The sequence below is a fragment of the Halichoeres trimaculatus genome, unplaced genomic scaffold (genome assembly GCF_033239565.1).
Source record: "Halichoeres trimaculatus isolate MK-OKI-2021-1 unplaced genomic scaffold, fHalTri1.1 fHalTri1_scaffold_16, whole genome shotgun sequence".
NCBI classification, from domain to species: domain Eukaryota; kingdom Metazoa; phylum Chordata; class Actinopteri; order Labriformes; family Labridae; genus Halichoeres; species Halichoeres trimaculatus.
In genome coordinates, this window is record NW_027437194.1 from 15577224 (window position 1) to 15605203 (window position 27980).

General features: G+C 40.2%; 2 protein-coding genes across 4 annotated transcripts; one reads left to right on the forward strand and one right to left on the reverse strand.

Annotated features, from left to right (window-relative positions):
• Window positions 1-216: 216 nt before the first annotated feature.
• mapkap1 (MAPK associated protein 1) lies at window positions 217-11296 on the reverse strand. 2 transcript variants are annotated; one of them, XM_074691044.1, is made up of 12 exons: window positions 11120-11296; window positions 7824-8315; window positions 6497-6586; window positions 5737-5885; window positions 4813-4985; window positions 4562-4738; window positions 3548-3657; window positions 2636-2743; window positions 1945-2085; window positions 1336-1473; window positions 1143-1240; window positions 217-802 (listed from the first exon to the last, which is right to left on the reverse strand). In XM_074691044.1, exons 2-12 carry the CDS (start codon window positions 8104-8106, stop codon window positions 680-682), a joined length of 1590 nt encoding a protein of 529 aa, XP_074547145.1. In that variant the 5' UTR covers window positions 8107-8315; window positions 11120-11296; the 3' UTR covers window positions 217-679. The 2 variants fall into 2 exon arrangements, with proteins under 2 accessions (XP_074547145.1, XP_074547144.1); XM_074691043.1 differs by having other exon boundaries at window positions 3536-3657.
• A 4719-nt stretch (window positions 11297-16015) lies between these two features.
• Window positions 16016-27847, forward strand: mvb12ba (multivesicular body subunit 12Ba). Of its 2 annotated transcripts, none has more exons than XM_074690716.1 (10): window positions 16016-16224; window positions 20656-20778; window positions 21012-21119; window positions 21205-21301; window positions 21473-21602; window positions 21732-21875; window positions 22626-22720; window positions 22933-22988; window positions 23119-23178; window positions 24676-27847. In XM_074690716.1, the coding sequence occupies exons 2-10, from the start codon at window positions 20668-20670 to the stop codon at window positions 24760-24762; spliced, it is 888 nt and encodes a 295-aa protein (XP_074546817.1). In that variant the 5' UTR covers window positions 16016-16224; window positions 20656-20667; the 3' UTR covers window positions 24763-27847. The 2 variants fall into 2 exon arrangements, with proteins under 2 accessions (XP_074546817.1, XP_074546816.1); XM_074690715.1 differs by lacking the exon at window positions 16016-16224 and adding an exon at window positions 16231-16350.
• The last annotated feature ends 133 nt before the right edge of the window (window positions 27848-27980 follow it).

A 27980-nucleotide genomic window follows, 5' to 3' on the forward strand; every position in this document is an offset into this window, starting at 1 on the left:
CAGTGCTGCAGTGAATACTGTCAGAGGCATAGAAAAATGAGCCCTACCTGTAGATTTTTTAAAATTACGATTGTATTACACTGGACTGGTTTCAGCTTGGTAATGCTGATGAATAAAAGGATCAGGTGATATTTAGTATTTTCTATAAAAGCGATCAAAAATTAATCCAGACTTCTTGTTTTTTGTCATCATTATTTAATTTCATGAATGTAAAATCTTTATGTACAGACATTAAAAATGTGACAGTTTGTGTTAAATCTGTTAAAGATGGAGGACAGAAGCAGAGATATTAGCATGTAGCTTTGATTCAATGTTGGACTATAAGAAGCTGAATGAATCCATCTGAAGATGGAGGCAGTGAATGAAGGAGAATTGATGGCGACAGGCAGCTTTAAATCTGTCCCACATTTCTTCAAAGTCTCTTTCTCTCCCAAAAGAAGGACGAGGAGCGCGTTTCAGCTTGTGGACTCTTCCTCCGTGAGTTTCAGAGGATTTCACAATCGTCTCTTCCCGCTTCTCATCCGTCGCTCTCTCAGCTCATCTGACTCTGACTTCATGTCAGGTCTCCTCCTCTGTCAGCGTGACGCTGTCTGAGTGAGACTGTCAGGCCTTTTAAACGCTGTCTGTAAATAGACAGACAGGTGACAGACAGACAGGTGTCTGAGCAGCGTCAGTCTGTCTACTGACCCGTCTTCTTGTCTTTCTGGAAACTGAAGCTGGTCCTGCGGCTCAGTTTTCTCTGTTTCTGGGCAAAGTAATCGGCCCGAGAGGTGCTGGCCCGCGACTCGAGAATATAGTTCACCTGAAGATAAAGAGGAAGGAAAACAACACCTCGTTCTTTATACTTAATTTTGTTCAAACATACAATAAGTTGTTTTATTCCTTCTTCAAATACATGGGTAACAAACAGGACAATTTATAGGAACTTATAAATTCCTTTTTGAGGTAATCTGTTCCTGGAAAACTGAAAAAAGATATTTCATTGCAAACTTCATAATTTATTCATCAACAGCTCCTAGAGCTACAGCGCTGAATGAATGGTAAAAAGCTCATAAAATATTTGCAAATGTCCCGAGGTTCAGTGAAAAACTGATCGAACTGATGCAGACCCAGACTTTTTAAAAAGGACAACCTAAACTCACCTTGAGCACTATTTCATTGACCGTAGCAGCATCAGACTCAAAGTAGAGAGGCTTGTAGTCATGGTTGCTGAGATAAGTGAGTTTAAAAATGGCATGACCTAAAGAAAAGAAAGAGTTTAACAGACAGTGAATGTCCTGCTCAGGTGGTGATGTGCAGGGCTGTAAAATGGGTGCTGGGTGTGGGTTCACTCACTGGGGCTCCTCTCCTCGACGAGGTCACAGGCACAGAGGTGGTCTGAGTCGATGGAGATTGGTTTCTGTCGGATCCAGAACTTGGTGCTGGCCTTCTGATTGGTGACAGGATCAATCTCCACTTTCTCTCCTGAAATGCCTGAACAGAAAAAAAAAGATTTCAAACATAAATTGTGATTGACCAGCAGGGATGCTGTGCTCCACAATAATAAATGAACGTTGGTGGGTCAGGGGTCGAATCTTTTATTTCCTGGTCGTTTATCTGAAACACTTCAACAGACTGAATGAGGAGATTTTTTTTTGCTTGCTGAACATGAACATCTGAGCCTGTTTTTGGCTCCCTCTGCTGGAATGATTGTGCAGTGTTGGTTGTAGGAGCCTCAAACTGAGCTGTGTAGGAGTGGTAAAGGAAGGCAGGCAGGACAAGGCATCTTGTGTTCCTGGATAAGACATGCTGCTTAAAATTGTTGTTGTCGGATTAAACATCTGGATCTCACTATGTGCACGTACTGAGCCTTTTAAACAATTTAAGACAGTCTTTGTCCTAAATGTGCAATCTGCAGCTAAAAAGAAAGCAACACTTAATCATTTTTCAGGAATCAGTGTGTACCTAGCTGGACATCTGTGGTGAAGCGCAGCTTGTGGATCATACTGATCTTAAAGGACTTGTAGTGGTGACTGCTCAGCATGTCCTGCACTGTAGTGATGTCAATGGGAGGGTCTTCTTCTGAGCTCTCTTCGCCTCTGGAGCCTGGAAACAAAAGAAAATCAATCAATAACACATCTAAATATTCTAAACCGGATTTAAAAATCACTTTTTTGACTGGCTTTGCTAGCTGCTGTGGGGACAATCTGTTTTGCATCAATTGCAGGGACAACTTTGGCCAGAGTCAGAGTCATTTTTACAGGATGAAGACTCTGATTCCCATGAGCACCATCACCGACTGTTGTCATGTCATGCATTTGTTTTCAAAGCAAGTTAATGGAGAGAGGATTGTCTTTTTACACTACTTTTCTTTGCTCAAGAAAACTTTCTGTTCTACATGCTGTAAGTGGATCTGTGTTCCTCTGGGGAAAATCCATCCTGGCCACAGAATGTGGAAGAATAGAATTTGGAAACAACAAAGTTTTGCTCTGATAGTCTCATTTTGAATCATGGATCATAAAAAGGCAAATGTATAAAAGGGAGATTATTTCAAGGTCACTCAAAAGTCCTCACAGCGTCTTTCACAGACAGTTAGAGAAGAGTTTAAAGAAGCTGTTTGTTTTTATTGGTCAGCTGATCTCTCTGTGTAACGTACTGTTTTCTCTGACGAGACAAAACTCCAGGGTGCTCTGAATCTCCAGCGTTGAGTCCAAGTCTACAGCAACATTTGGCTCCGTCTGCTTCTCCAGACGATACATCGGACCTGACAGAGAGCGGACAGGACAGGCGACAGAAACACAGCTTAGAAATTCTTCTTTCAACTGTTGTTCTGGAGCTCAGATGTTGTTTGTTTGTAACCTGTATTACTGTTTATCTGCTCATGACTGTCATGGGGTTGTTAATTCTTATCACAGCACAGACATCATCAAATCTGATCAATTAAAAACTATAAGATTCAAAAACAGCTAACTACAGCAGAAGTGTTTGGTACAAAGCAAGTTTTTGTGTCAGTATTTGAAACAACTGCTTCTGCAGGAGCGAAGATCGGAAATATCATCCTGACGGGAGCAACTCTGAACATCCTAGAGGAAGCAGGTTGACTGAACGTAAGTGAGAAGACAATGACTGTGACTCCGAGTTTAGAATACGTGATCAATACTCATATAAATGTAAATGAGACAGCAGGCATCTTCCAACCGCCTGTGTGTGAAACTGAAAACCATCTGTTAAGTGTGTGCGTGCATGTGTGAGTGTGTAGACCGGCCCAATGCAAACTGTGTGCAACAATAATCTCACCATCTTAAATGGATCCTCCTCTGGAGGTACAACAAATAAGTTAAACAGGAGCTATTCTCAGCTTCAGGTAAAAATATGCAGAGTGTTTTATTTGATGTCTCACAGACAGTAGGTGCTACAACCAACCAAAGTAAACTCCACCTTTTATTTGAAGCTCATCGACAGGACAGGAATATACAGGGAGAGAAAATAGTCGAAACAAGGACAAATGTTCTTCCTTTAATATGAATGAGAGGAAAGAAGGTCGGACAGTTGGTACCTGTGTGATTACCTGAGCCTTTCTGGGAACCTTTCCTCTTCTTCAGCGCTTTCTGGAGGATTTCCTTCATGGTTACCTTCAGACTGTCCACGGGGATCAGAGAGAAACCATGAGCAGCATTTCTAACAGGAGGAGAAACACAGAAAGGGTTAGGTTAGTCTCTGCATCTCCATCACCAAAAACTATACTGACCAGTTAAAGACAGCTGAACAATCAACATCAGAATGATGGAGAAAAAGAAAATATTCAGTTTAAGGTTATTTATAACAAAAATGAGGATGGTTATCTTCATGGGGCAGCATGGCTCAGTCTGTAGGGACTGTGCTTGGGAATCAGAGGGATGCCAGTTCAAGCCCAGGCTCAGGCCGAGGTCTGCTGGAGGGGTGCCAGTTAACTCTTTGAGGAGTGGCCCCACTGCACAAGAAAAATGTGCAATTATGTTGTAATTCAGAAAAATACGAGATAAGACCTTCCTGTTGTCTTTTTTGCTTTTAAATTAAAAAATCTAACTCAGGGTTTTAATTTTCAGCATCATTATTCAGACCTTACTCTGTGGATCCAAAGACTTTACATGTGAATTAGGAGCTTGAATAATTAAAAAACTATTGCTAGTTTCATATCATAATATGGACAGGAACCATTGTCTTAAACAATGAACTGTATTTTGTGTTTGTAATTGAAATGCATTTCTTGTTATCGGTAAAATGTTGTTTTTTATTTATTAATATTTCTCATACGTAATCATGTGGTGATGCTGATTTTACAGATAATACATTTCCTAAACATATGACCATCTTGTACTTCCCTGACTCCCTGATGCCAGAATTTGCTGTGACAATATCTGAACCAATGAAACTTCACTAATTCAATTCCCCACGAGGATAAAATACGCCACAAGCGTAAAAATATCTGTGCCTCTTTTCTTTCTTTCATGCACAGATCAAAGTCAAAACACATATTTGGAGCATGATGCTGGATGCTGTCACAAACCTGGACAGCATCAGGACAGCTCTTTATTTGACTCACATTCTGACAAACAGCGACTGTCTGTACGGGAGGCCCGGTGACGAGTATTTCTCCACCAGAGCCAGCGTGCTGAAACCAAACTTGTGGATCGGCTCGTTGGAGTCCAGAGGAGGAAAATCCGTGTCGACTTCCCCGTCGTCCTCTGCGATGTGGAGGCAGTACGCGTTCACATTCTCACTGCACAGGAGAAGGATTGGTTACGCAGGTTTCCACGAGGTATTAAATCAGTCAGGATCTGTGTTTGCACTGACTTGAGTTTGGGTTCTCGTCCCTCGCTCGTGTACTGCCAGCAGATGAGTCCGATGAGGTCGTGGACACGGGCATTGGCGATGGTCACCACGGTCATGGGGTGAAGCTTCTCCTGAGCCATCTGCATGGAGAGGTAGACGTCGATCTTCTTTGTGGCTGTTGTGCCGATGTGGCCCTGGAAACAAAAAAGATGACAATAAAGACATCAAGGAGATTACCCAATATACAGCAGCAAGGGAATAATAAGTATGAAACATGTTTCTGAATGTCTCCAGTGGATGAATTCATCCTGCAGTAGTCAATGTGCTGTAATGTCTGTGAAATAATTCTTGATGAAGATGTATAACTACTAACAGTTCTTGTTTTCTATCACTGATAGGTTTACGATGTCTGTCTGACAAAACTCTGTGGAGCTCTGTTATGTAAAGCTCTAATGAGTATAAAGGGCTGGTAAGAGCAGAACACGTCGCTGCTTTGGTTGGTTACTTCCTATCAGCAGACCTCATTCAGAGAAACACTTATTTTATCTTTCAGAGTAAATCAGCCTTGTCTAACTCTGTCTTATTAACATCAATTCAAAACAAACAAAACAAAAATGTTATTCTAATACAAACTTCAGAGACCAGGGCTGCAGTAAAACAACAACTCCTGTCTTCAACAAGCTAAAACGACGGTTTTCATCAGTAATGTGTGGTGTGGTGTGCGAGTGATGTAAAAACTGTCTGTGGTTGTGGTTTCACAAGCTTTGTCTCTGTTATGTTGTTAAACACTTAGAGACAAAAACAAGAGCACACTTTGATCCCAACACATGTAGAAAAGGCCTGGAGCTTGATGAAAATGGTTCACCTCAAAGACTCTCTTTGGTTTTGGTTGAGAAGTAATGTGGTCCAGTTTTGACTGAAAGATACCAGAGTGGGATAACTCACCTTCCCGTCAAATTTGGAGTATTCATTGAAGGGGTTGTTGAGTTGTTGAGGACATTGCTCCAGACGAAGTGAGAGGGTAGATTTGGTACCTGGAGTCCGTGGCCGGTCCTTTAAGTCCCGCTTTTCAAACAGCAACCCCAGATCCTCCACTGCTCAGAGAACAAGATGAAAACTTGATTTTGAAAATAAATCTCTTTGTGCTGACAGTAGGTATTTTCTGCAAGAGGAATTTAAATTTGGGGTAGAAAAGTATCAACTGTAGATAACAACAACAAGCTCCTTCTAAACACCAAACGCTCCCATTGCTCTTTAAATCACTTAAACTCCTCAACCATTTGGGCAAACGAAAAAAATTCAAACAGTTCCTGAAAGAAGAGCAGATTAGCTTCATGAGTATGACCTCTGACTCTTTCAAGGACAAAATGACAAAAAGAGTCCAAGTGGCCTGTATAATAATTGGGTTATTGTGCATGTGACAACTTCTCTGTCCTGGTACCAACAGTTTCGGAGTAATCCATTCAAATCTGAATTAATGTATTGGATCAAATCATGTGAAGCATTGTTTACAAGAAAGGTAAGGATCAAAAACTGGATTAGATTTAATTTTTCAATCCGGATCAAACCCTTTTTATTTTGAATACAAACTTTAAGTAGGATTTAGGTGTCTTTGACGCCTGTAAATCTGGATTATCTGGTCCCAGAAACAATGCTGGATTTAATGAACACAATGAGATGTAACATTATCAAAGCTACTACGTACCTGACTGGGAGGACTGCCTCTCTTTCCACTGTATGTTTTTACATTTGATTTGGTTTTGTCGTTCCTTCCTTAATCTTTCAAGTCTTTGGGCTGAAAACAGAAAATAAGCTTTTAAATTCTGTGACAGGAAAACTTCAAGCGGTGCCAAAAACAGCCAGAGAGAGAAAAAACCTCTTAATACATAAAGAACAAAGCAAAAAGGAAAGAACACTGTACACACTGGGTCAAATGAGGGCAACAGCTCGGTGACTGATTACTAATGATGGTTTGACTGTTGCCTTCCTGTAAAGACAGTCACACACACACACACACACACACACACACACACACACACACACACACACACACACACACACACACACACACACACACACACACACACACACACACACACACACACACACTTCATAAATAACATGTTGTCCATCCCTCGTGCCTTACCAGCAACCCCAGGTTTCTCTTGGCTGTCTTGTTGCAGTCCTGATGGAAACAGCCACCACAGGTCAGTGCTCAGGGCTGAAATCTACCCACAACCCAGGACCAGAACCAGGACCAGCACTCCACCAAACTCAGTGCCAAAAAAACTAAAGAAAGCCAAAAGGAGACATCCAGTCTACCTTTGGACTCCCTGTCTCCCCAAATTACCTTCAAATTTAAAAACCTGAATGATGCTCTACAAGATTCTTAAACCCAAATTAAACACAACAGAAACATTTCATGATTTGATGTTGATCAGGCACTAAACCTTGATCAAAGTGACTTGCACAAAAGATCTGGTGGGCAAAACTAAAATCTGACAAACAATTGTCTGCGAAACTGAAATGCTAACACCAAATCTGCCTTGGTGAAGGATTCTTCCTAAAAAAAAAAAAAAAAAAAAAGGGGGGGAAATGGTAGCTCCCTATACCATCTGTAAGCTGGGTGTCGAAGTATATATGAGATCAGGGAGAGAAAAAACTAAATCCATGTAATGACTGTCAGATACTGAGCCCCATCAGAAGAGAACTTATTAACTCAAATCCAAATTAAATTTGACATCAGAATCAAAAACAACAATGACACACACACTGCTTGATTTGAGTGATAAAAAAGTTTTCGTTCATGTTAATCTGATCGGGGATACTCACCATATAAGAGTTAGTAAGATACACGTGATGAAACACAACCTGACCCCATGCTGATGCTTGTGCAACAACAATAATCAACAACACACAATTTGACTCAAGCTGAACTAAGGTCCCGGATCAGACAAACAACCCCAAAACAGCAGCAGAACGGGCTTTCTGAGCACAGGAAGCCAGCCCTGCCTGACAGTGCTTATGTTTACCTGTGTTTGAGCGCCGACGGATGCCAAAGTCCCAGCTGGAGGTGATGTCCATGGACTGGGAGAGGTCACAGGCGTGATTGTCCGTCACACTGGTCCCCCCCTCGCTCAGAGAACCAGAACCAGTCGACCCACAGCTGCTGCCAGGCACCAGAGCCAGCTGGCACTTCTCCAGGTCCACATCCTGGTCGATCAGGACCATCTCACACATCCCCGTGTCATCGCTGGTCACATGAGACTGTCTGATGTGGGCCAGAATAATGGCTGGATTGTCCAAGAAAGCCATTTCCTCTGCTTTATGAGGGGTGGCTCAAAGCTGTGGGGGCCTTCTTCTTCTCTCACGCTCTTTGCTGAAAGCCAGAGGAGCCTTCACGCTCTTCAGTATCTCTCTGAGAGCGTTAAAGTGGAGCCTGATGACGAGTGGAGAGCAGTCATCTTTTCCATCTCCTTCTCTCGGTTAATCTCTGTGATCCGAGGCAGGGAAGAACCGAGTACCTAAGTGAGGAGAAAAAACATTTCATGCACTTGGCTTCATGTCACTGTGTCAGGAACAGACGGGTAACATAGTGTTGTTTTACACAGTTTAAGGTTTGGACAACCTACTGCTCAGTTATGTCTGTGCTACAAGAAAACAAAGCTTAAGGATAGTCAGAAGATGATGCCAGGAGATTTGTTCAAGTGTTGCTGGAAAACCGCAAACTTTAGCAGCATGTTTTATTGATCACTTCTTATTTACAAGACAACAAATCATGACAAAATAACCTAGAGGTAGACAGAAAGACATGCTACAGTTAGGGATGGGTACTGAATTAGGTACTTCTACTGGTGCCGACCAAATTCCATCTGTAGTACTGGATAGTGATTAAATATGTTAAATTGATTTTTTTTTTAATTAATTTTACAAATTAATATTACCAAATAAAAACACAGAAGTATCAAAAACTGATATGGCTGAGAATCAATACGAATTGACCGTTACTGTGCATCGGTACCTGAATGATTTCGAATGTGAAAGGTACCCATCCATAGGTGCAGGAGACAAGGCACTGTGCATCTGGTGTGTGTATGTTCCATTTATACATGTTTATCCTTTTTTTATTGTTTAGTGCTGCAGGTCTGATTGTCTCATTCTAGGTTTTATCACATTAAAACTTTCCTCTCTTGTTTATTTTTTTGTCATTAAAGTTGTTCAGTCTGATCAAATTTAACACACTCATGACTTCAGACATGGTCTGACAACTTTTACAACTCAATAACCTTAGTGACCTTAATAACACTTAGTCTCTAACACAGTCAAGGTAGATGGCTGCCTAACACGAGTGTGGTTGTACTCGAGATAACTGCCTGTAAAAAGGAAGTTCTTTCTTGTCATTGTAATTTGTTAAATGCAAATTAAAGTGCTTTACTCGTGGCAGATTAAGATGAGACCAGCCTTCTTATGTTGTCTTAATGTTGTGTCTTAGCCAGTCCAGACCAGCTAATGATTTTGGAAAGTGTCCTGAGAAAATGTTTGTTCTTGTTTAATGCTATATAAATGAAGATTGATAAAACGTGGTTTTGTTTCCAGAAACTGATTCTAACAAAAACAAAAGGGCAATGAACTAAATATGACTTGTGGTGATATTTAAAACATGGAAGTGTTTATCTGTAATTGAAGTTGAGTGGCTCATCAAAGCAGAAGTGAATATTAGAACAGCATGATTAAAATGCAGTTCACAGAGCTTTAAGTTGTTCTGTGTTGGCCTGGTAGCCAATCACCTGGTGAGTCAGTTAAAGAACAGTGACCTCAGGAAAAAAAATGTTGTGATGTTTCATAAGAATGAACCCCCATTTGTCAAGTTTCTACAATCAAAAATGTATATTAACACTTTTTTTGTTTAAAAAACAAAACAAAAAAACTACTATTATCTATAGCACTGTCTTCCAACCAATGTATAGGCTGCGGCCACACAAAATACCATATGTGTATGTTATCAACTTTTCTATTCTGTGTGATGCAGTATGGTGACCACTGTGGAAGGGGAACTGCTTCAATGTAGATAAACAGGGCTCAAATGCAAATTCATTTTTATTCAGTGATTAAAGACTTCTTTAAACATACAAATAAATATTGTGTTTTATTTCTACCAAGTATTTTCAATAAATGGCACTAAATAAGAATTGTATTTTCGAAAATACCTACCCAAAGTGCCTACCACCAAAAATCTCGACCCATTAGTTTAGTTTCTGCTTCAAATGCAGAAATTTGTTAATGGAGATTACAGTCTCATGAGCTGTCAGCCTAGAGTTCAGAAAGCTGGTCATTTGATCATTTAATCAGGCTAAATATGTGTCCAGTTATTTTATAAATCATCTGACATTCACATTGTAGATCATGACATGTCATGGGGCAACCCCAGAGTCTAAACAATAACCTGGCTTTCTGTTAACTAAACTCAGTTTTCTCCAGTATGTTAGCACCCCTGTATGGACCAGTGAATGTTCCCTCACAAAGCACGAGAAAGACTGTTCTGAGTGTTGACACTGTGGACATGGAGTTGTTTGTAATTTAAACACAGAGAGGAGAGCTGTGTGTCAGGGCAAAACAATTCAAACCCCTTAGTGTCACATTAGCCGGAGTGAGAGCTAGTTAGCATGCTGCATGCTAATGGTGAAGCACACAACAGGTCAAGAATTTGAGCAGTCATTCGCAAACACACACAAATATCATGTTCAGGTCGAACCCAACAGCTCCTCAACTGTGTCGGGTTGCACCTAAAATAAGAAATCACCTTAAAATGCTTCTGACTGTGTGTGCAGCTAATGCTGAAGCTAAGCTGTGGTTTTGCTGTTAAGTTTGCTCTGTCACTTTAAAATAAAACAAGTGGCATGTTAGTTTTATGGTTAATTTCACAAAGAGAGGATATTCTGCTTTGTATTTGTTTTAGGTTGTACCTGTGGCTACCTTTGATTATCCTTAAGCAAAACTAACCAGTCATATTTCCCGGTGACTTCACTAGTTTGACGTTATCTATGCTACTAGCTATTGTGGCTTCTGAATTTCCAAAGCCAACAGGCTAACGCAAATCTCCTCAACCTTGGCTGCATTAACGTCCACCTACTCTTTGACCCAATACTGAAACTTAAATCACATTTAATCTAAAATGTCAGAGCAATCTGCATCTGTTTCATCTACTTAGCTCGTTAGCTTGTTAAGGCTATCATTACTGAATCCCTTTATTGGACAGCTAGCAGCGATTAGCTTAGCAGCTAATCTAGCCTCCCTAAACAGTTAACGTTAAGCAACAGCAGAGACATACCTTCAGAAGTCACATCCAAAGAGGAAAAACTATCTTTGCACGGCCCCATTTTATCTCAGCATCCTCTTGGTACAGATATAAACCATGTTCATAAGTGATAAACCGCTACAGCAACATCATAATAGAACTACAGCTCAAAGGTAACCGCTGTGTCCAGCCTACCGGAAACCAAACGTGTTAGCTTCCGGGGCAATTTCTTCGAAATAAAACACGATTTGGAAAAAGGGACTCATTAATTGGACAAAAAAAAACTGATTATAAAAGAACGCATTTAATCAAAATAATACCAATAATATATTTTTTTCTTTGAATAATTAGGAATTATCAGTTATTTATAACAAAAAAATGAAATAGATGCAATAAAATAAAATAAAAAGAACAATAAATATTTTGTTTTCAATCATAAAAAATGTAGAGTATCCAGATGAGAAAAAGTCATTACTAAAAATCTCTTTTACAGTAAAGAAATAGAAATGATTTCATTGCATCGAAATGTATTGAATGATAAAAGATTGTAAAAAGATTATCATTGCATCAAGGAAAATGAAACAGTACAAAATAAACCAAAAAATAAATCAGAGCACTATTACACAAAAATGAAAGCTCAAAAAGGTACAATATCTGTTTAATGATACGTATGGAAATCAGTGTAGCACATCTCCTTATTTGAAATTATACAGTGGAACAAAATATATGTAAGTTTTAAGTACTTAAAGTGTACATTGTTAGTTAAGTCAGCTAAGAAATATGATTCACATTTTTAAGCCCCTCATATTTTTTTTGCCATCCATGCATTAGTCAGTGGACTAGTTGGATCACCCTTGTCAAACAGTGTAGATCTGCCAAGGAATACTGTGAATTAAAACGAAATAAACATAGAACTCCAGAATTCAGTGTAAGGCATATCCAACTTTTTAAGATAATGCTTTTCATTACATCATTAGCAGCATCACTGTCCTCATCACTGCTGGTGCAGGAGTCTATTTATTGGAACTGTTGGATGCAGCGCACGCATGAGATGCAGCTGAGCGGTCCTAAGTGTTTATGCACAGAGTGGACAGCAGACAGTAGCCCAACTCAATGTGAAGGCTGATAACAGAGCACACCTCTAGGGGAATGTTTTACACATGTGGACACAGCCTCTGCTCTAAGCAGTCTCTGTTTGGACTCCAGCTGCTCCCTCCTGCTGGGTTTAACAAAAGTGTTTCTCTGCAGTTGTGGACATGGAGGACCAGGGTTAGGTGATGTGGGCTCTAAGGCCCCGTTTACACGACGCCGAAAACGGTCGATTCCGCAAACATTTCGTTGCGTTTTGGACTTCCGTTTAGACGAGACCACGTTGCGTTTTCAGTGAAAACGCAAACTTTTGAAAACGCTCCCCAGAGTGGAAAGATCTGAATCCGCTCCGCCATCCAGCTTCGTGTAAACACAGAGCGGAGCGTCTCAGGGTGAAACGCTGACGTCACCGCATGCGCACTCGCAGTTTCAGGTGAAGGCTCCGCGCTCAGCCACATTTCCAGTTGAGCCAGTAGTTGGCGGTAATGCGCGTCATGGTTGGATTGCCGACCGTCTCACACAACAAAACGGCAGAAAAAGAAAAAACAGAAGAGGAGACTTCTCCTCCTGGAGTCGTATGAACGCGGATCGTTTTCACGCCGTCCTCATGTAAACGCGGGTGGCTTTTGAAAACGCAAAGGAAGAATCGTTGCGGGAGTCTCCGTGTAAACGGGGCCTAAGTGTGGGGATTCTGCTGCCCCACGTCCTGGACGGATCAGACAGAGGAAAAGGAAGCTGAGGACCAGGGGTGTACTCCATCAGATTGCAAGCATGACCGACCAGGGTCTGGATGAAGCACAGTGAATGTTTGTTTTGTTTTGTTTTGTTTTGTTTTGTTTTGTTTTGTTTTGTTTTGTTTTGTTTTGTTTTCTTTTCTTTTCTTTTCTTTTCTTTTCTTTTCTTTTCTTTTCTTTTCTTTTGTATTGACTGAAGTAGATAGCTGATAGAGCTTTGTAACATGAATAACAGGTTAATGTTATCATACATCAGGAAGGAAACTTTGAAGTATCTATCTATGAAGGAGGTCTTCTGTGCTCCCTGTTTCGTTCCTCCTCAGTTGACCTCTGGCAGCAGATACTGTACATCTCACAAACTTGGCCTGGGGCAGAACACAGCTTGAGTAGGATCAGATCTCTGCTGCAGCATCAGAACAATGAAGTCTTGCATGGAGACACTGCTATAAACTGGCACAGTGCCTCCTCTGTTCACGTCTGTGAGAGCCTTGCAGGGAACAGTCTGTCAGAGACATCAACAGTGAGTCAGCGTTGTGAGTGGTTGGATGGAGAGAGGATGAAGAGGAGAGCAGACCAGTCTTAAAACCTCCTCTGCCTCAGGTCATGAGATGAGACAGAAAGAGAGAAACTTTATCATCACCAGCTTCTTCTCTACAGTCTCTGAGGGGAACAGATGAGACCACAGGAGCTGGAAGGGGAGGGGATGTTCAGAAACAGAATGATGGAGTTGTGAGAGATCCCTAACCCAGCACACCAATAGTCCTGAAATTATGTACTCAGTATGACTCATTCTTTTGTCTGAATGTTAGTTTGTGTGGGTGTGTTATTCTGTGCAAGATTAGAAAATAAACAAGGAACCCTTGCACTGTTATCATTGCATGGATGTTTATGGGCATGATATGCTCTCAAAAATACATGAGATCAAATAAAGCTCCTCTGTGACATGTTTGACTAAATTCATTTTCAGATCTCCTCTCTTTTGTGTTCTTGTTGTGCTCCCAGCATCATTCACTCTGGATAAGTTCCTGGTCCATGTCCCTGAGGTGAGGATGGGAATAATGGAAAGGGGTGGTGGGGTCCTCAGGAGAGAACCAGTCAGTCACAGCACATTGGAGCTGCCCCATGATGCTCAGAGCTGTTCCTGCTGTAGTGCAGAATGAGACACAGTTTTGACCTGATAGAAAATGCTGCCTATCTCACACTGATCATCCATATTCAAGATTTAAATTTGGGTTTATGTTTTGTGTTAACCCTTAAACAGTTTGACTGATAAATCATCCACTGATGATGAGTTTGGACTATTACACAAACATGAACAGAGCACTCTCTCTTAGTTTGAGGGCTTGGGAGGTTTTAGCTGACATTTACTGAAAGGTCACCACATGTCATGTGTATGTCTTTACCTTTAATGCTCTCTTGTTTTTCAGCTATAACCCCTGCAGGCTCTGCTTACTACCAGCCTGTAGACCCTTAGAACACTGCAAGATTTTAATTTTAATAGTCATAAAGCAAGCTTCATTGTTTGTACAATAGAGATCTTCAGTCATGGTCCCAACAGCCAAACGAGAAAAGATTTACTTATGGTCAATATATTGGCATCTTACAGAGAGCCTGAGAACTTCCTGATCCAGTGGGCTACAGGTTTTACGCTTCCTGCTAATTCTTTTTCCTTCCCCTGCTAAAGGAAAAGTGTCCCTGCTCCTCTAATGCTGTCTGACACATGGTAATAACAGAGAGAGATCTGTCCTGTCCTCTGTCAGCCCCTCATGGATTGGCATTGGGGTGATCTCTTGCTGATCCATCCCCCTGAGATGGTTTTCAGGTTCAGCTGGGGTCAGATGAGACAAGAGAGCTCAACATCCCTCACTGAAGACCCACTTCACTTTACCCCTGTAGATTCAGAAAAGTAGCACAATACAGCAAGCAGTCTTACTATAGGAGGTGAATTTTAGTATTACACAAGCAGTGTTTGCTGATCCACCGTGTGTATATTTTAAACATGATTTTGTTTCATCTGTGCAGCTGCTAGTTTACATGGTTTACAGCAAACTGCCTTCAGCACTTTGAATTTGGCACAGCACTGCATGTGCTTGTAGAAAAGGTGTTTTTGTTTATGTTTGTTTAAAGCCATAACACTCCAGTCCTTCCTCTAGATGGATTATTTTCAACACAACTTTTAAACATACCAGTTTACATTAGTGAGGAGGCATCTCATGAACTGCAAACAAAACATCTCCACCATCTAGTGGCTGAGACAGTAACTGACTTAGTGTACTGTATTAGAAGAGTCAACTTCAAGCACAGTATGCTGTACGTGCATGTGTCTGTTAATTTTCTCAAGATTCTTTCAGGTATTGATAAAAATAGAGGCTTGACTCCATTCGAAATATGATTGGTTGCCCTAAAATTCACAATCATGACTGGCTGGGGCCTACACACCAATCATTTACAAGTAATTTGTCTGTGTCACAACAATGAGCAGCATGAATGTCAGCAGATCTTTGGGTGTAAATGTCACACATTTTGTTTGCACATTGTAGAAAGTTATTTATTCGCTGGTTTTATGACTCAAGTACATCAGAAAGGAATAATCCATCAAGGATTGCAGACGGTCTGACTTAAAAATATATCTTAATGTCAATATTTCCATGCCAAAATGTTCCAGAGATGTGTGTTTGAGCAAACATGACAGTGTGAAAGTAGTTGGATATTACTCAAGTATTTTTGTCTAGTCCTAACCCTGTTGAGCAAAGAGGACTTTACTATTGTCTCCACAGACAGTTTAAATCGAAGACCAGATCAACAGCCCTCCCAAGTGAAGCTGAGAATGTGAGAGAGTTCCTCCGAATGACCACCTGCAGTGTAAGTCATAAAGTCCTGCTGCATGGGTCAAAGCCAAAGTTGGGCCACCACAGTGAAGAAAAGAGTGTACAGGCCTATAAACCTGCTCTTAGGGGTTTGGGCTCCTGATAGACTGCTTGACATGCAGTCCTAATATGATTTCAGTGACTATCATCAATCAGTGATACATTGGCGGCATATGCTCTAGGGGGCAGGCTCCTCCAGATGGCAGCAGCGCTGTTCACTCCCCCTCCTCATACCTCCTCCTCTTCAGATCCCCCCCTGCTGCCCAGACCGCTAGATGGGTGTACCACCATGAAAACACAAACAAAGCAGATTACATATCGAATTACTTCGTCGGTTGTCGAAATTTCACAAAGTATGCGAGTCTCCACAGGACTATGAGAAGGTGCATGAGGGAATAAGTGAAGAAAGCACGCGACGCCTGGCTCGATCAAACTATTTACCTCACTGGTAAGTGGACTAGTCGGCTAAGCTAGTTAGCTAGCATTAGCAGCTACTGCAGATTGGGTGTCCTCAAGCGACACTGTGGTGTGTAAAAGATGAGTTTGGCTCAAACTGTGGAGAACTGCATGTATGGTAAGGTCTTTTATAATCCGGGTGAAACGTTTGTCCAGGTTTAAAGCGGAAAAAAACATTTAGAGTCTTTGATTTCCTTGACCGTTTGTCGCAGTTGGTGTTTGGTTACGTTTAGATTGCGGGCTAGCTTGTTAGACTGTTAGCCGTGTCTCTTTAGCCGACGTGTGTCGGTTACAGTTTGCTATTGGATACATATTAACCATCTTCATCGGGTAACGTAAACGTGCACAACACATCCAAGCAGGATAGCGTTGGCAACGAAACGTGAAAGAATGTTGGCACTTCGTCAGGTAGTTGACTAGCAGGCTGGTCTATCTAGTGTATCCAGTGCACTCCCTGCGTGGTGTTCTGAGAACATGCAAAATCCAATGTGTTTTTGTCTCATGTATTGATGGTTCCGCTTTCTATTGAGTTTTTGACTTTTGTCACAATGACGTGACACTTTGTTTTAACTTGTCAGTGTGTTGTAGTAAATTCGGCATTTGATGTAGATAATTAAACATATAAGATTTTCTAAAGGCAGCACAGATTCATGCAAATGATGTTGACACAAGGAAGTCAACATTTGCTTTGGAGGTGATCTCTGCAAACAAGCTTTACACGAGCAAGTAGATCAAGTGAAAGTGTCTTGAAATGTAATGAAATGGCTTTAACTTAAAATAAAGACAGATTAAACATACTAAACTACAATATTCAGTTAAACTTTTATATTAGGAACAATTGCTTTATCACAAGGAACCAACAGAAAGGTTTATTCAGCCCATACTCTGGTCACTATCCCTTTCTCCTACACTGTGTGAGGTCTATAACTGAGATAATTTAATGAACCAATTAATTAGCAGCTTATTTCCGAGATGCCAAGTCCGTATTGGTTTGATCTGTAATATTTAACACTGAAATATATAGAAAAATATAATTTCCACAGTAGTTTCTCTAATTATGTGGTGGTGTCTTTCTTTTCTCTAAATCTGTAATATTAATGTCATGTTTGAGTGAAACCTTTTAAATGACATCTACACAACAGAAATGTTGAGACTGATTACAAAGAGCCTTTGTCAACATCTGCAGCTGTTACTGAGCAGAGAGACTGTTTCCCATCAGCCACTTCTCTGATCTGAAGCTATAAACAACGCAGCAGAACACATGTCTGTTTGTAATCACTATCAGGCAGGTAACTTGTTTACAAGTGCAGTACAGACGTGTTGTAGCCAGCAGAGGGGCCAGCTGTGTTCTTGTTTGATCTAATTCTTAATCCCTCAGACATTCATAATACGCCTAAAAATAATATGCTTAAAAGCTGAAGCAGTCTGTAGATAGCAACTTACATCCATGAGAAAGTGATCTGACATTTGCTGATGACAGTTTAAGTTACTGTGTTAAAAATAAAGTGCAGCTTGCAGTTCACAGATGAGACTCTGCAGTTTCTATCATGACTAAGTTTGTAACACAGCTCTTCCTCTCAGACAGGGAAGAAGTCTTCTCCCTTTATAGAGTTGGCAGGGTTTGAAACCGTGTCTGGAAACATTAAGGGTATTTCTCAAACCTGATGCTAATCTTAATGTTGCTTTCTATCAAAACACAAAAGTTGTGGCTGGCTCTTTTAAAGATAGTTATCAGAGTTACAAGGCAGGCTCTGACTTATTCTTCTCAGCTAACAGAGCTATTGTTAGCCTAGTCTGATCTTTTTTGGTTTATTACAATGACGAAAGATGTGAGATGTGGTTGCTTATGAACATTTCTAAAGACAGTTTCTTTTTTTTTTTAGATAACTCGTGCTAAGACCTCACAAAACAAAACGCACCAACAGAGCTTCTTCATTGCTGTTGACCGTAACACAAAAGTCTGATCAAAGAGCTTATAAGCAGTTCATCTAGTTTTTTTTTTTTTTTACATTTATTACAGAGCTATTGATTTGATCCAACTTGTACATTGGCTTGATTTTTCTGTTGATGATGCATTTCAGTAGGGCTTGGGGTAAACAATTATTTTTAAAACGATTAATTGGGCGATTATTTTATCGATTAGTCGAGTAATCTAACAATTAATTGGACGATTAGTCTAACGATTATTTTTCCTGTTGTTCAATTATTTAAAAGCCATAATAAATCCCAAGTAAATGCCAAAACGATCTCTCTCATAACAGAGTTTATTAAACAACACTGTTTTGCACAGCAAAATGCAAAATATAGAATAAAATTATAAAAAATAAAAAGGCCAGTTTGTTTACTCTTACAGTCCAATAGGGCTGCAACTAACAATTATTTTTAAAGTCGACTAATCTATCGATTATTTTTTCGATTAGTCGTTTAATCTAGGTTATTTTGTGTTTTAACCTAATTTGACCTTTAAAATGTGCAGACCTTTATAATTCAACCTGTGTGTTGCATTTTCACTGCATTTACCCAGAGTTAGGTTCTCATCTCTGATTGGTCAGCCCTGTGTCATGTTTGTTTGTTTGTTTGTCTTTATTTCATTCATGATGACATAAAAAAATATAAGTACTATAGAAAAAAAAAATCTCAAAATGAATGAAGCAGGTAACAGGGAAATGAAGTTTTTGTACGCAGTGTTGGACAGACCGCTTATTAGTGACTTTGGGCTTGTTTTCTAATGTTTATTTGCTTATTGGGGCTTGCTTTGCTCTCTGTATGATCCCGCCTGACTCTCTCCCAGCTCTCCATGACAACGCGTTTAGTTTCGTTTCTCTACATGCGCTACTTCACTCATGCACATTCCGCCCCTCCTCCTCCCCGCTGAGTGTTACCGGTGCAGTGTGAGCTTGAGAGTGAGAGCTCCATCAGATAAATGTCATCTCTTTTCAAAAGTTAGGGGAGTTTTGACTCTAGTTTGTGACTCAGATCCTGAAAAACTCTCTGTAACAGAGAGTGAAGGAGACTCTCTTAATCACGTTATCAGACGCTAAACTCCGGGAGCTGTCAGTCTGTCCAAACCGGAGGTGCAGAGCCTCCGTCAGTGCACAGCGCTCTCTGGGAGTGGAGATTTTTCCTCATCAATATTCCTCACTTAAACTTAGTGATCTTTTCCCATAAAAGTATCCAATAACACAGCACCTCATGCTGTGAAATGAAGTTACAAATGAGTATTACCCCCTGGTATTTGATTTCACCATGTGACAACCACAATAAAAACAACAATACAGCTATTAAAATTTGTGTTGATTAATTTTTATCGTCGACATAGTTGAGTATGTCGACTAATGGTTGCAGCCCTACATTTCAGGGCTGTAGGATCAAGAGAAGGTAAGAAAAGATCACAGATTTGGCAAACCCCGATATTAACTAGGGAAAAAACTTGTTTAGTATACCAATTTTAAGGCTAATCAATCCAAGGTAGATTTGCACTGATCACATCTTGAAGTCTGCATACAGTAATACATTTGGATTTGTTATCATTCTGTACTGATCTGATTGGAAACCAGTATCCATTTATGAAGATGAGACTGAGACTTGTGTTGTGGTAACTTCAGGCTTCTATAACTTTGTCGGCTTAAATTAAATAAAGATATATTTAAACTTTTTTAATATTTTCAATGTTTTTGATCATTATTTTGAATGCTCTACTAAAATGCATTCAAGTTGTGCTGTTAGTACTTGATACCAGCAGTGTCGTGTCTCAGATCAGTGATCTGCATGGTCAGTTTTCCTTTCAAACTTCAGACACACACATACACCACACACATACACACACGTCAATATGGAGTCAGTCAGGCCTTTATCCTCTGTGTCTTTGTGTGCCGGCTCTGAACAGAGGATTGTGGTGGTCATGGAGACGCTGTGCAGGAGGCCTCTTTCTACAGACAGCTTGAAGAGGGTCTCTGTGTAAATCCCACACTTCTTACTGCTTTTTAATATGCTGCTGAGCTGCAGGAAAACACTTGGCTAGATTGTACAGTTTTCAGTCAGAAATTGTAAAGTCCTGCACACAATGTAACACTGAAAAACAACTTCACCCTCTAAAAACTCAAATATTCCCAGTTTATGATCTGTAAGTTGGCTAATCTTCTTGTTCATAAACTGAAACTATGACACAGTACCTCAGCTTGTGTAGGTGTGTGGGTTCATGGGGAGTGCTGTGTTTTCATTGTGATGTCATGCAGTGGGAATGCTCACAGTTGAGGGTTGAGCGTTCACACGGGGAACAACACTGTGGGAAAGGTCAGATTGGTTGTAGAGTGAGTTTAGTTTATTATTTACTAAATGTCCTGAGTGATTGATAGCCAGCACAGCATGTTAGACAATCCTCTCTCTCCATAAGTGAAATCAGTCCTGATGTGTGGTGTTTCAGATCTGCACAAAGATGCCGGAGGTTCGGGACCTTTCTGAAGCTTTGCCAGAGATGCCCATGGACCCCATCACTGGAGTAGGAGTCGTGGCCTCTAGGAACAGGGCCCCCACGGGATATGATGTGGTAAGTCACTGAAAGCACATCAGCTCAGGAAGATACTTGTCTCCTGAACATTTTATAGCGTATGAATAAACTCAACTTTGAAAATCACACCCATCTTGTACAGAAATCTGGTCTTAAATCTGTTAAAAATAAGCAGATTATGCTGCTTTTTCAACAAATATGAAGGTTTAGAAAGCGGTCAGTCACCCTGACACTTGGATATTGTCTCAGCGTGACTCTTGGTCTTCCTCTAGGTTTCAACAACAACAGACGGCCTTGATGCTGATCTTTGGAAAGACGGCCTCTTCAAATCCAAGGTGACCCGCTACCTGTGCTTCACCAGAGTCTTCTCGAAAGAAAACGTAAGAAACCAAACCCACAGTGTCCACGTTACACTCTAAGCTCACAGATTGAGCATTAACTTGTCATGTTTTCATCCCTTCACAGAGCCATTTAGGAAACGTTCTTGTGGACATGAAGCTGATCGACATAAAAGATACTCTGCCTGTCGGATTCATCCCCATCCAAGAGACTGTCGACACACGTGAGTTACCAAAAATAGAGGAACTTCAATGTGTGGTTCCAAGTGATTGAAAATAAATCCCCTCTGGCTCAAAAAATATGACCTGCTATTCATCTTTTGAGAACCTTCCTTGAGTTAAATGAGGAGAAATCTTGCAGTTCTGTAACACTGGGTTTGTTTTGTGTCCAACAGAGGAGCAGGCCTTCAGGAAGAGACGACTCTGCATCAAGTTTATTCCTCGAGACTCCACAGAAGCGGCCATCTGTGACATCCGCATCCTGGGACGCTCCAAACAGGCCCCCCCTCAGTACACCTTCATTGGGTGAGTCTGTTTTTGCTACAGGCACCAGAGAAAGCAGATTTGGATCTTCCTAAAATAGGAAAAGATGGCATTTAGCCTCTGCTTGTAACTTTTGATTTCTCCTCATTAATGCTTCTTCATTGTTCACAGGGAGCTGAACAACATGGGGATCTGGTACCGGATGGGAAATGTTCCTCGGGCCCAGGACTCATCACACACACCGACCTCCAATAGCATCCAGAACATGAACTCCTCCTCCAGCTCCAACTCAGTCCCTGCTGCTCCCATGCCAAAGTATGTCTACTCTGATCATGTATTTGTACACGTTTGTCACATGTTTCCTGACACTCTGAGCTCAGTGCTGAAGTGAGGAAAGGGATGTTCAGTGTCCTTGAATCCTTCCCTTTGAGGGAGGAAACAGATCTATGTTTAGATCACAAGGAAGGAGGAAACAAAGGAAACTGTCTGACAGTGGGGAAAAAAACCTTTTTAAAGTGTCAGATCACACGAAAGATTCGTTTTTAAGGTGACAATATCCTGCTTTTCATTTAAATGTTGTAGAATAAAGCACCCCATCTCATGATTTAATGAGGTGACGGCAACATAAATTTTTTATTGAAGTGAAAATAATGACACCAACTGGACCAACTTTTTTCCATATATATGATTAAATCCCACCTTTTTAAACTCAGTTTTTGCTTTTTCCCCTAAACAGGATGCCCTATATTTTCTTATTTTTATTATCAAGTCTAAGTCATACTTCATGGCTTCATCATGTCCCTCTTTAGGTGCTCCTTATCCATTAAAATCCCTGCTTTGGTGGGCACATTTGTCATCTTAGAATATTTCAGTAATCACATACAGAAGTACTACTCACTAAGTCTTTAGAGGAAAACAACTCAAATGTTATTATCGAGGTTTCCAGAAGACGCTTAAAGTGCTGTGGACAGGCTGTGTGTGTGCAGTGAGGGACATACTGTGTAAAGTTAGCTTTTAGTTTCATCAGTCTTATCAGAGGCTGTGTGTGCTTTATTCTATGTGAAGGCACATCTCCATGACGCTCCCTGCCAGCTTCAGAGGGAAAAACACCACCAGACCAGACTACGAGCACCAGAACTCCAACCTGTACGCCATCTCAGGTAACACATCGGAGCTCATGTTTCATGTTGCAAAGTTTTGTGTACAACCCCGAAAAAACTGTTTTTCAAAAATATTTTATTGTGTGAATCGACTGTAACACCCATCCCACCACCACCACCCCCCAGCCTCTCTACAGAAGCAGATTAGTTTCTCTTATGATAGTGTTTATTATTGCTGCTCCTGTCAGTGATCTTTGACGTGTCTCTTTCAGCGATGGATGGAGTTCCCTTTATGATCTCTGAGAAGTTCGCCTGTGCCTCATCTGATGTATGTGAGACAAATATTTACCTTAAAAGGGAATGTTTTTTTTTTAGTTCCAGATAATGATTGGTGAAAGGTAAAATTGAGCTGTCCTGGAAAGTCTTGATTTGTTGTCCTCTCTTCTCTCCCTGTTCAGTTACAGCAGATTGATCTGATGGGGATCACCATCAAGTCTCTGGCTGAGATTGAGAAAGAGGTGAGTGTACTGATGTAATCCAGTGTAACCAGCTAATCTGTTGTAATCAGGTAATCTAACACTTAGTCACAGTTCCAAGAAAGTCTGGAAAATTTGGGAAACGCTTTAATGTGCTTACAAGTTTATGAACATGCCTAAATTGAAATGTACTCCCTGAGTTCAAACAAACCTTTCATTTTTTTATTTATTTACTCATACATACTGTTTCCACAGTGAGATAATTCAAAGTTGGATCCTCTGGAACCAATATGACAAAGAGGGGGGCATTTTGACATCCTGGGGTGTCATGATGGTGCACCTGCTTACAGTGAGGGCACGCGTCTTTTGATTTTACATTTGAGCTGATCTCTGTTCATGCTCAACAACATGCCAGGCTGTGGTTCTCATGACAACATTTAGGTATTAAAAATGATCTCAAGTGATCTGGAGAATCTGGAAATGTTTTGTTTAAGTACCTGAAAGTTCAAAGTGACTTTGAAAACCTTGTTTTTAATGTCAATCTGAAACACACACTGCCCTGAAGGAATGATGATAATCCCCGGATGAATGGTAGATGCAGGGGGGAGATGTTGAAATAAACTGGAACAGTCTTTTAACTGTTCCTGTTTGCAAAATAACTAAGAGATAAAGATGAAATCATTTCCAACAACAGATGAGCTGGTGAGGAAAAACTTGAGTCCACTGCCATTTATAGTCACAGCAAAAAAAAAAATGTTCATGCAGTTCCACACTGTGTCCACAGGAGGTCAGTGTTCATCTCAGCTTGATAGCTGAACTGGTTCCAAATGGAAGGGTCCCAGCCCTTAGCTGTTATATCTTAACATCCCGTTGTGTCAGCAGGTTTGTTTCAGAGAAATGTCTTTTTGCTCAGAACACTCAGCGGATAAAAACAAAACAAGCATACACTGTTTTAAACCAACATCCCTCAGTAGCTGCTCTGTCATCTCTAGAGCTGGATTTGAACAGATACTGTGTTTTTATTGAATTGTGTTTTTCAGTTGCTGGGGTGTAAGGATGGGTACCAAGTTTGGTACTTTTTAGCTTCCACCTGTCGTACCAAGTACCGATTCCTGTAAAATCAAATGGTACCATGTTTAGGTACCCAAACGCATCCTTGTGACTGTGAGGGAGAGGGGGAGTAGGCAATTTTCCATGCTGGACATGAACTTAGCATTTCAGGTTTATATATTGAGAAATGAATATGTTAAATTGAAAAACTTAGAGATTTTGTCATAAACAAATTAATAATTATTACAACATTAAAACACAAAAGTACCTAGAATTGGTACCGTTGAGTACTGATACTCAATGCCAGGTACTGGGCATCAGTTTCAAATGTGAAAGGTACCCACCCCTATTGGGGTGTGGAACCACAGATCTTCAGACTCAGCGTTTGTCACAGATGTCCTGTAGATGTTGAACAGATTCAGGTCAGGTTGGGATCTTTTTCCTCAGACCAAATAACATCTGTGTAACGTTTGACTCTGTGTGTGTCAGTATGACTACAGTTTCCGCACAGAACACAGTGCAGCCGCTCGACTTCCTCCCAGTCCAACACGGACCTCCCTGAGCTCTGAGGCCTGAGGACCTCCCTAACCTCCTCATTACATCATCATCCTCCTGTACCGACCTGCAGCAGACACCTGTACACAGCTACTGAGGAAGTCCACACAACCAACACCTGTTCTGAGAATAAAAACCAAGGATTTGAAATGAAACATTTCACACAACAACGGATTTGAAACAGAGATGGATTAAACGGGAAACAGAAGATCTGTGTCTTGTATTTTTGGATTTTTTTTTCTCAATAGAATCGTGACGTGATGTTTCGTGTGATTTGAACAACCGCAGCCCATCAGGAGGATTTGTTACAAAGAGGAGAAAAGGATTATGAAGATTTTTTCTTCTGACAAAGGATTGCTTTCAGGCCTTCACTCACTGCAGCTTTATGAGGCTGAGAGACGCCGTCATATCCTCCTTCATTGCAGCTGTCGGGCGGATCATTGCCAGAAATTAAAAACTGAGGCTTCCTCACGTGGATTTGAGTTTCAGCTCCTCTGGACGGGAGAGGCTCTGATGTTCTGTAGATGTTACTGTAAAATAATGTTAGTGTGACTGTGTGTGCACTTTGTTTGGGATTTCAGTGTTTGTTAACCACTCTTTGTGCTGTCTGTGGACATGAGCTGCAGCTTTACTCACATTATGAACCACTGTTACTGTTTTTAAGTTGTTGAACCAGATTTTAGGTTACTCTGCTGCACTAAACAAACCACTAACCTGATATTCTCAGTGTTTATGGGCATGTTTGTTACTTTTTGGGGCTTGGTGTCACTTTTTCTTATTGGTGATGATGGAGAAAACCTACATTTTAGTACCAGTACCTAAATAATTATCTTGATACATTTGAATAGCCAATATATACATTTTTAACTTGGAACAGCCTATTTAAGCTAAATACATTCTACCATGTGTTCATAAAGGGTATCGGGATCTGGTTGCAAAAGCTGGACATTACTTAAAGCTCCTGTGTGGACTTTAAAGGTGGCTATGAAACAGACTGAAACTTTTACTGATGTTGAAACATCTGCTACAAAAGTAAACAAACTTTCAGGATTAAGACTTTTTTTTTTCTATCAAGTTATTTCAGTGTCTGAAACCTGTGCTGCAGGCTCAATGTGAGATTTACAGTAACTGATAACATCAGAAAAAATTCAGCAAAGAGAACAGACACACTGTTCTGTCCACCGGGGGCGCCAGAATCCAAACGGAAAATTCTTTACATGAGCTTTAAATTTATTGGACTCGGATAATGTTGTCTGTTCAGAAAGCAGCTTAACAACCGCAGCTATCATTGTGTTTCCATTTTTAATTATTCCAAAAACAACCTCTGAGATACACACATCAAATTAGATAATAACTAGCTGAAAAGTAGATGTATGCCAACAGGGCCCATACTCTGAAAATAAGTTGCCTCATCACAGTTTTCTTTTGATTTGGGCCCAAATTTTAGTGCCTGATCTAAATCCACTTTTGTTTTTCTCCTTCTGTCCAGTTGGTGGAGCTAATGTAATGCAACTATAAGCTGGTTTGCCATAAAACACTACGGGAGGAGAGAGAGATCATTCATCAAGTTTACAGTTTTACATTTCAAAAAGAAAAAAAACAGCCAATCACATTTCTCTATATTATCAAAACTTTTAAACTACTTTTTTATTCCCTGTAAAGAGCAGCAAAGTGTCTCAAACTGAAGCAGAGTCAAACTATACCTCTTGGATAGTTTGAAAGAGCTGATGTGAAACCAGGTTAGGAGTTTGACATTAAGTTACACAGAGACAGACATGTACTGAAGTATTGAGTCAAAACAAACCTTTAAATGTGTCTCTGAGATGGATATATCCAAATGTCAAGTTTACTGTGAAAGTTTATTTAGCCTGATGTTTTTTTTTTTACTAATGCAGAATAACTGCAAATAACCGTTTAGCAGTTTACCAGACATTTTCACATGCTGCCAGATGTTCTAAACATGCTTTGTTCTGTTGTTTTTTTAACTAGTCACTGAATTAATTTGCTGGTTGTACAGTTTAAACTATGACTGTGTATTAGGGACAGATCTGAGATTCAGACAGTATCATGGGAGTAAAGTTATCAAAGAGTAAATCTGGCATTTAGAAATGAGTCGTTAAAAAAACAACAGTCCTTTTCTAACTGTTTTCTGAAACATCTTTTCAGATTTTAAGTTTTTGTGAAACTTTGCTGAAGTTTAATGTCTCATTATGATTCGCAAGTATCATTTAGTGCAGGCTGCTCTTCTGATACTCCTCTACAGATAACATATAAGCTAACTACAGACTAAAATAACGACTTTTCCTCATAAATAACACCGTCATTTCTCTTTAACATGACCCTAATATTCCATATTCTGCCTCCATGGTTTCTTTTTTGCATCATTTTAGTTTATATCATCAGATTTTATCGTTTAGTATCACACTCAGAGCTCTGCTGTTCCTCTGCAGCAGAATTTCTTTTTAAGGGCACATATTTTCAGCTGTTTTCTCTTTTATTTTCAGTAACTGTTTGAACACCTGTTAGTCAAACACTTCAGGATCACAAAAGCCTTCGTTTAGTCACTCCATCAGTTTTTTATTTGTCTTAGAATAAAAATGTGTTATGGTTTTAAGAAAATAACATGATTTTATTTTATCACTGCATTTGTTACCAGAGCCAGATGTTCAAAAAGTTTGTCTCATTTGATTTTTCAGAGATCAGTGCCGGTGTTTAATCACATCATACTGCATGGGTTTAACGTTTTTATTTTACGTTGTCTAATTTATTAGTCATGTCAGTATTGTGAGCCTGTTGTTTTCAGACGAGTGTACAGCCTGTGAATTTGTCCTTTACCGGCTCATCTCCATGTGAGGCTCTGTGATCAGCTTCACATCGTATCATTTCTCAGCTCTGGTGTTTTAATATCTAATCTAGTGTCTGCAATCGATAACTACAGTAACTGTCTTATTTTGAAGTGTCTGATAGTTTGCATGCAGGTCACATGATGTCCCGGGTTCAAAGGACAACTGTTTGTCTCAAAAATAAAATTTTTTTCTGTAAAGAACGAACACGAACCACTCCAGTAGAATTTGTATTCAAAGGATGTTTTATTAAAGGATGATGGACTGACTTTGACTCCAAGATTAAACGTTTGTTTAAATGATGACATCACCGTTAAAAACAACGCATGCTTTACTTATTATGACTGCAGACACAAGCTTTACCCTGACATAGAATAGAATAGAACTTCATTGTCA

Excerpts from the sequence above, each read along its gene's own strand:
- mapkap1 (XM_074691043.1), bottom strand. The coding sequence starts at position 8,106 with ATGGCTTTCTTGGACAATCCAGCCATTATTCTGGCCCACATCAGACAG. Across the intron at positions 5,886-6,496 it reads GAGGCAGTCCTCCCAGTCAG|TGGAGGATCTGGGGTTGCTG; the intron begins GTACGTAGTAGC and ends TTCTCTGAGCAG. Across the intron at positions 1,474-1,944 it reads CACCACAGATGTCCAGCTAG|GCATTTCAGGAGAGAAAGTG; the intron begins GTACACACTGAT and ends TTTTCTGTTCAG.
- mvb12ba (XM_074690715.1), top strand. Across the intron at positions 22,721-22,932 it reads CAACCTGTACGCCATCTCAG|CGATGGATGGAGTTCCCTTT; the intron begins GTAACACATCGG and ends TGTCTCTTTCAG. Across the intron at positions 23,179-24,675 it reads TGGCTGAGATTGAGAAAGAG|TATGACTACAGTTTCCGCAC; the intron begins GTGAGTGTACTG and ends TGTGTGTGTCAG.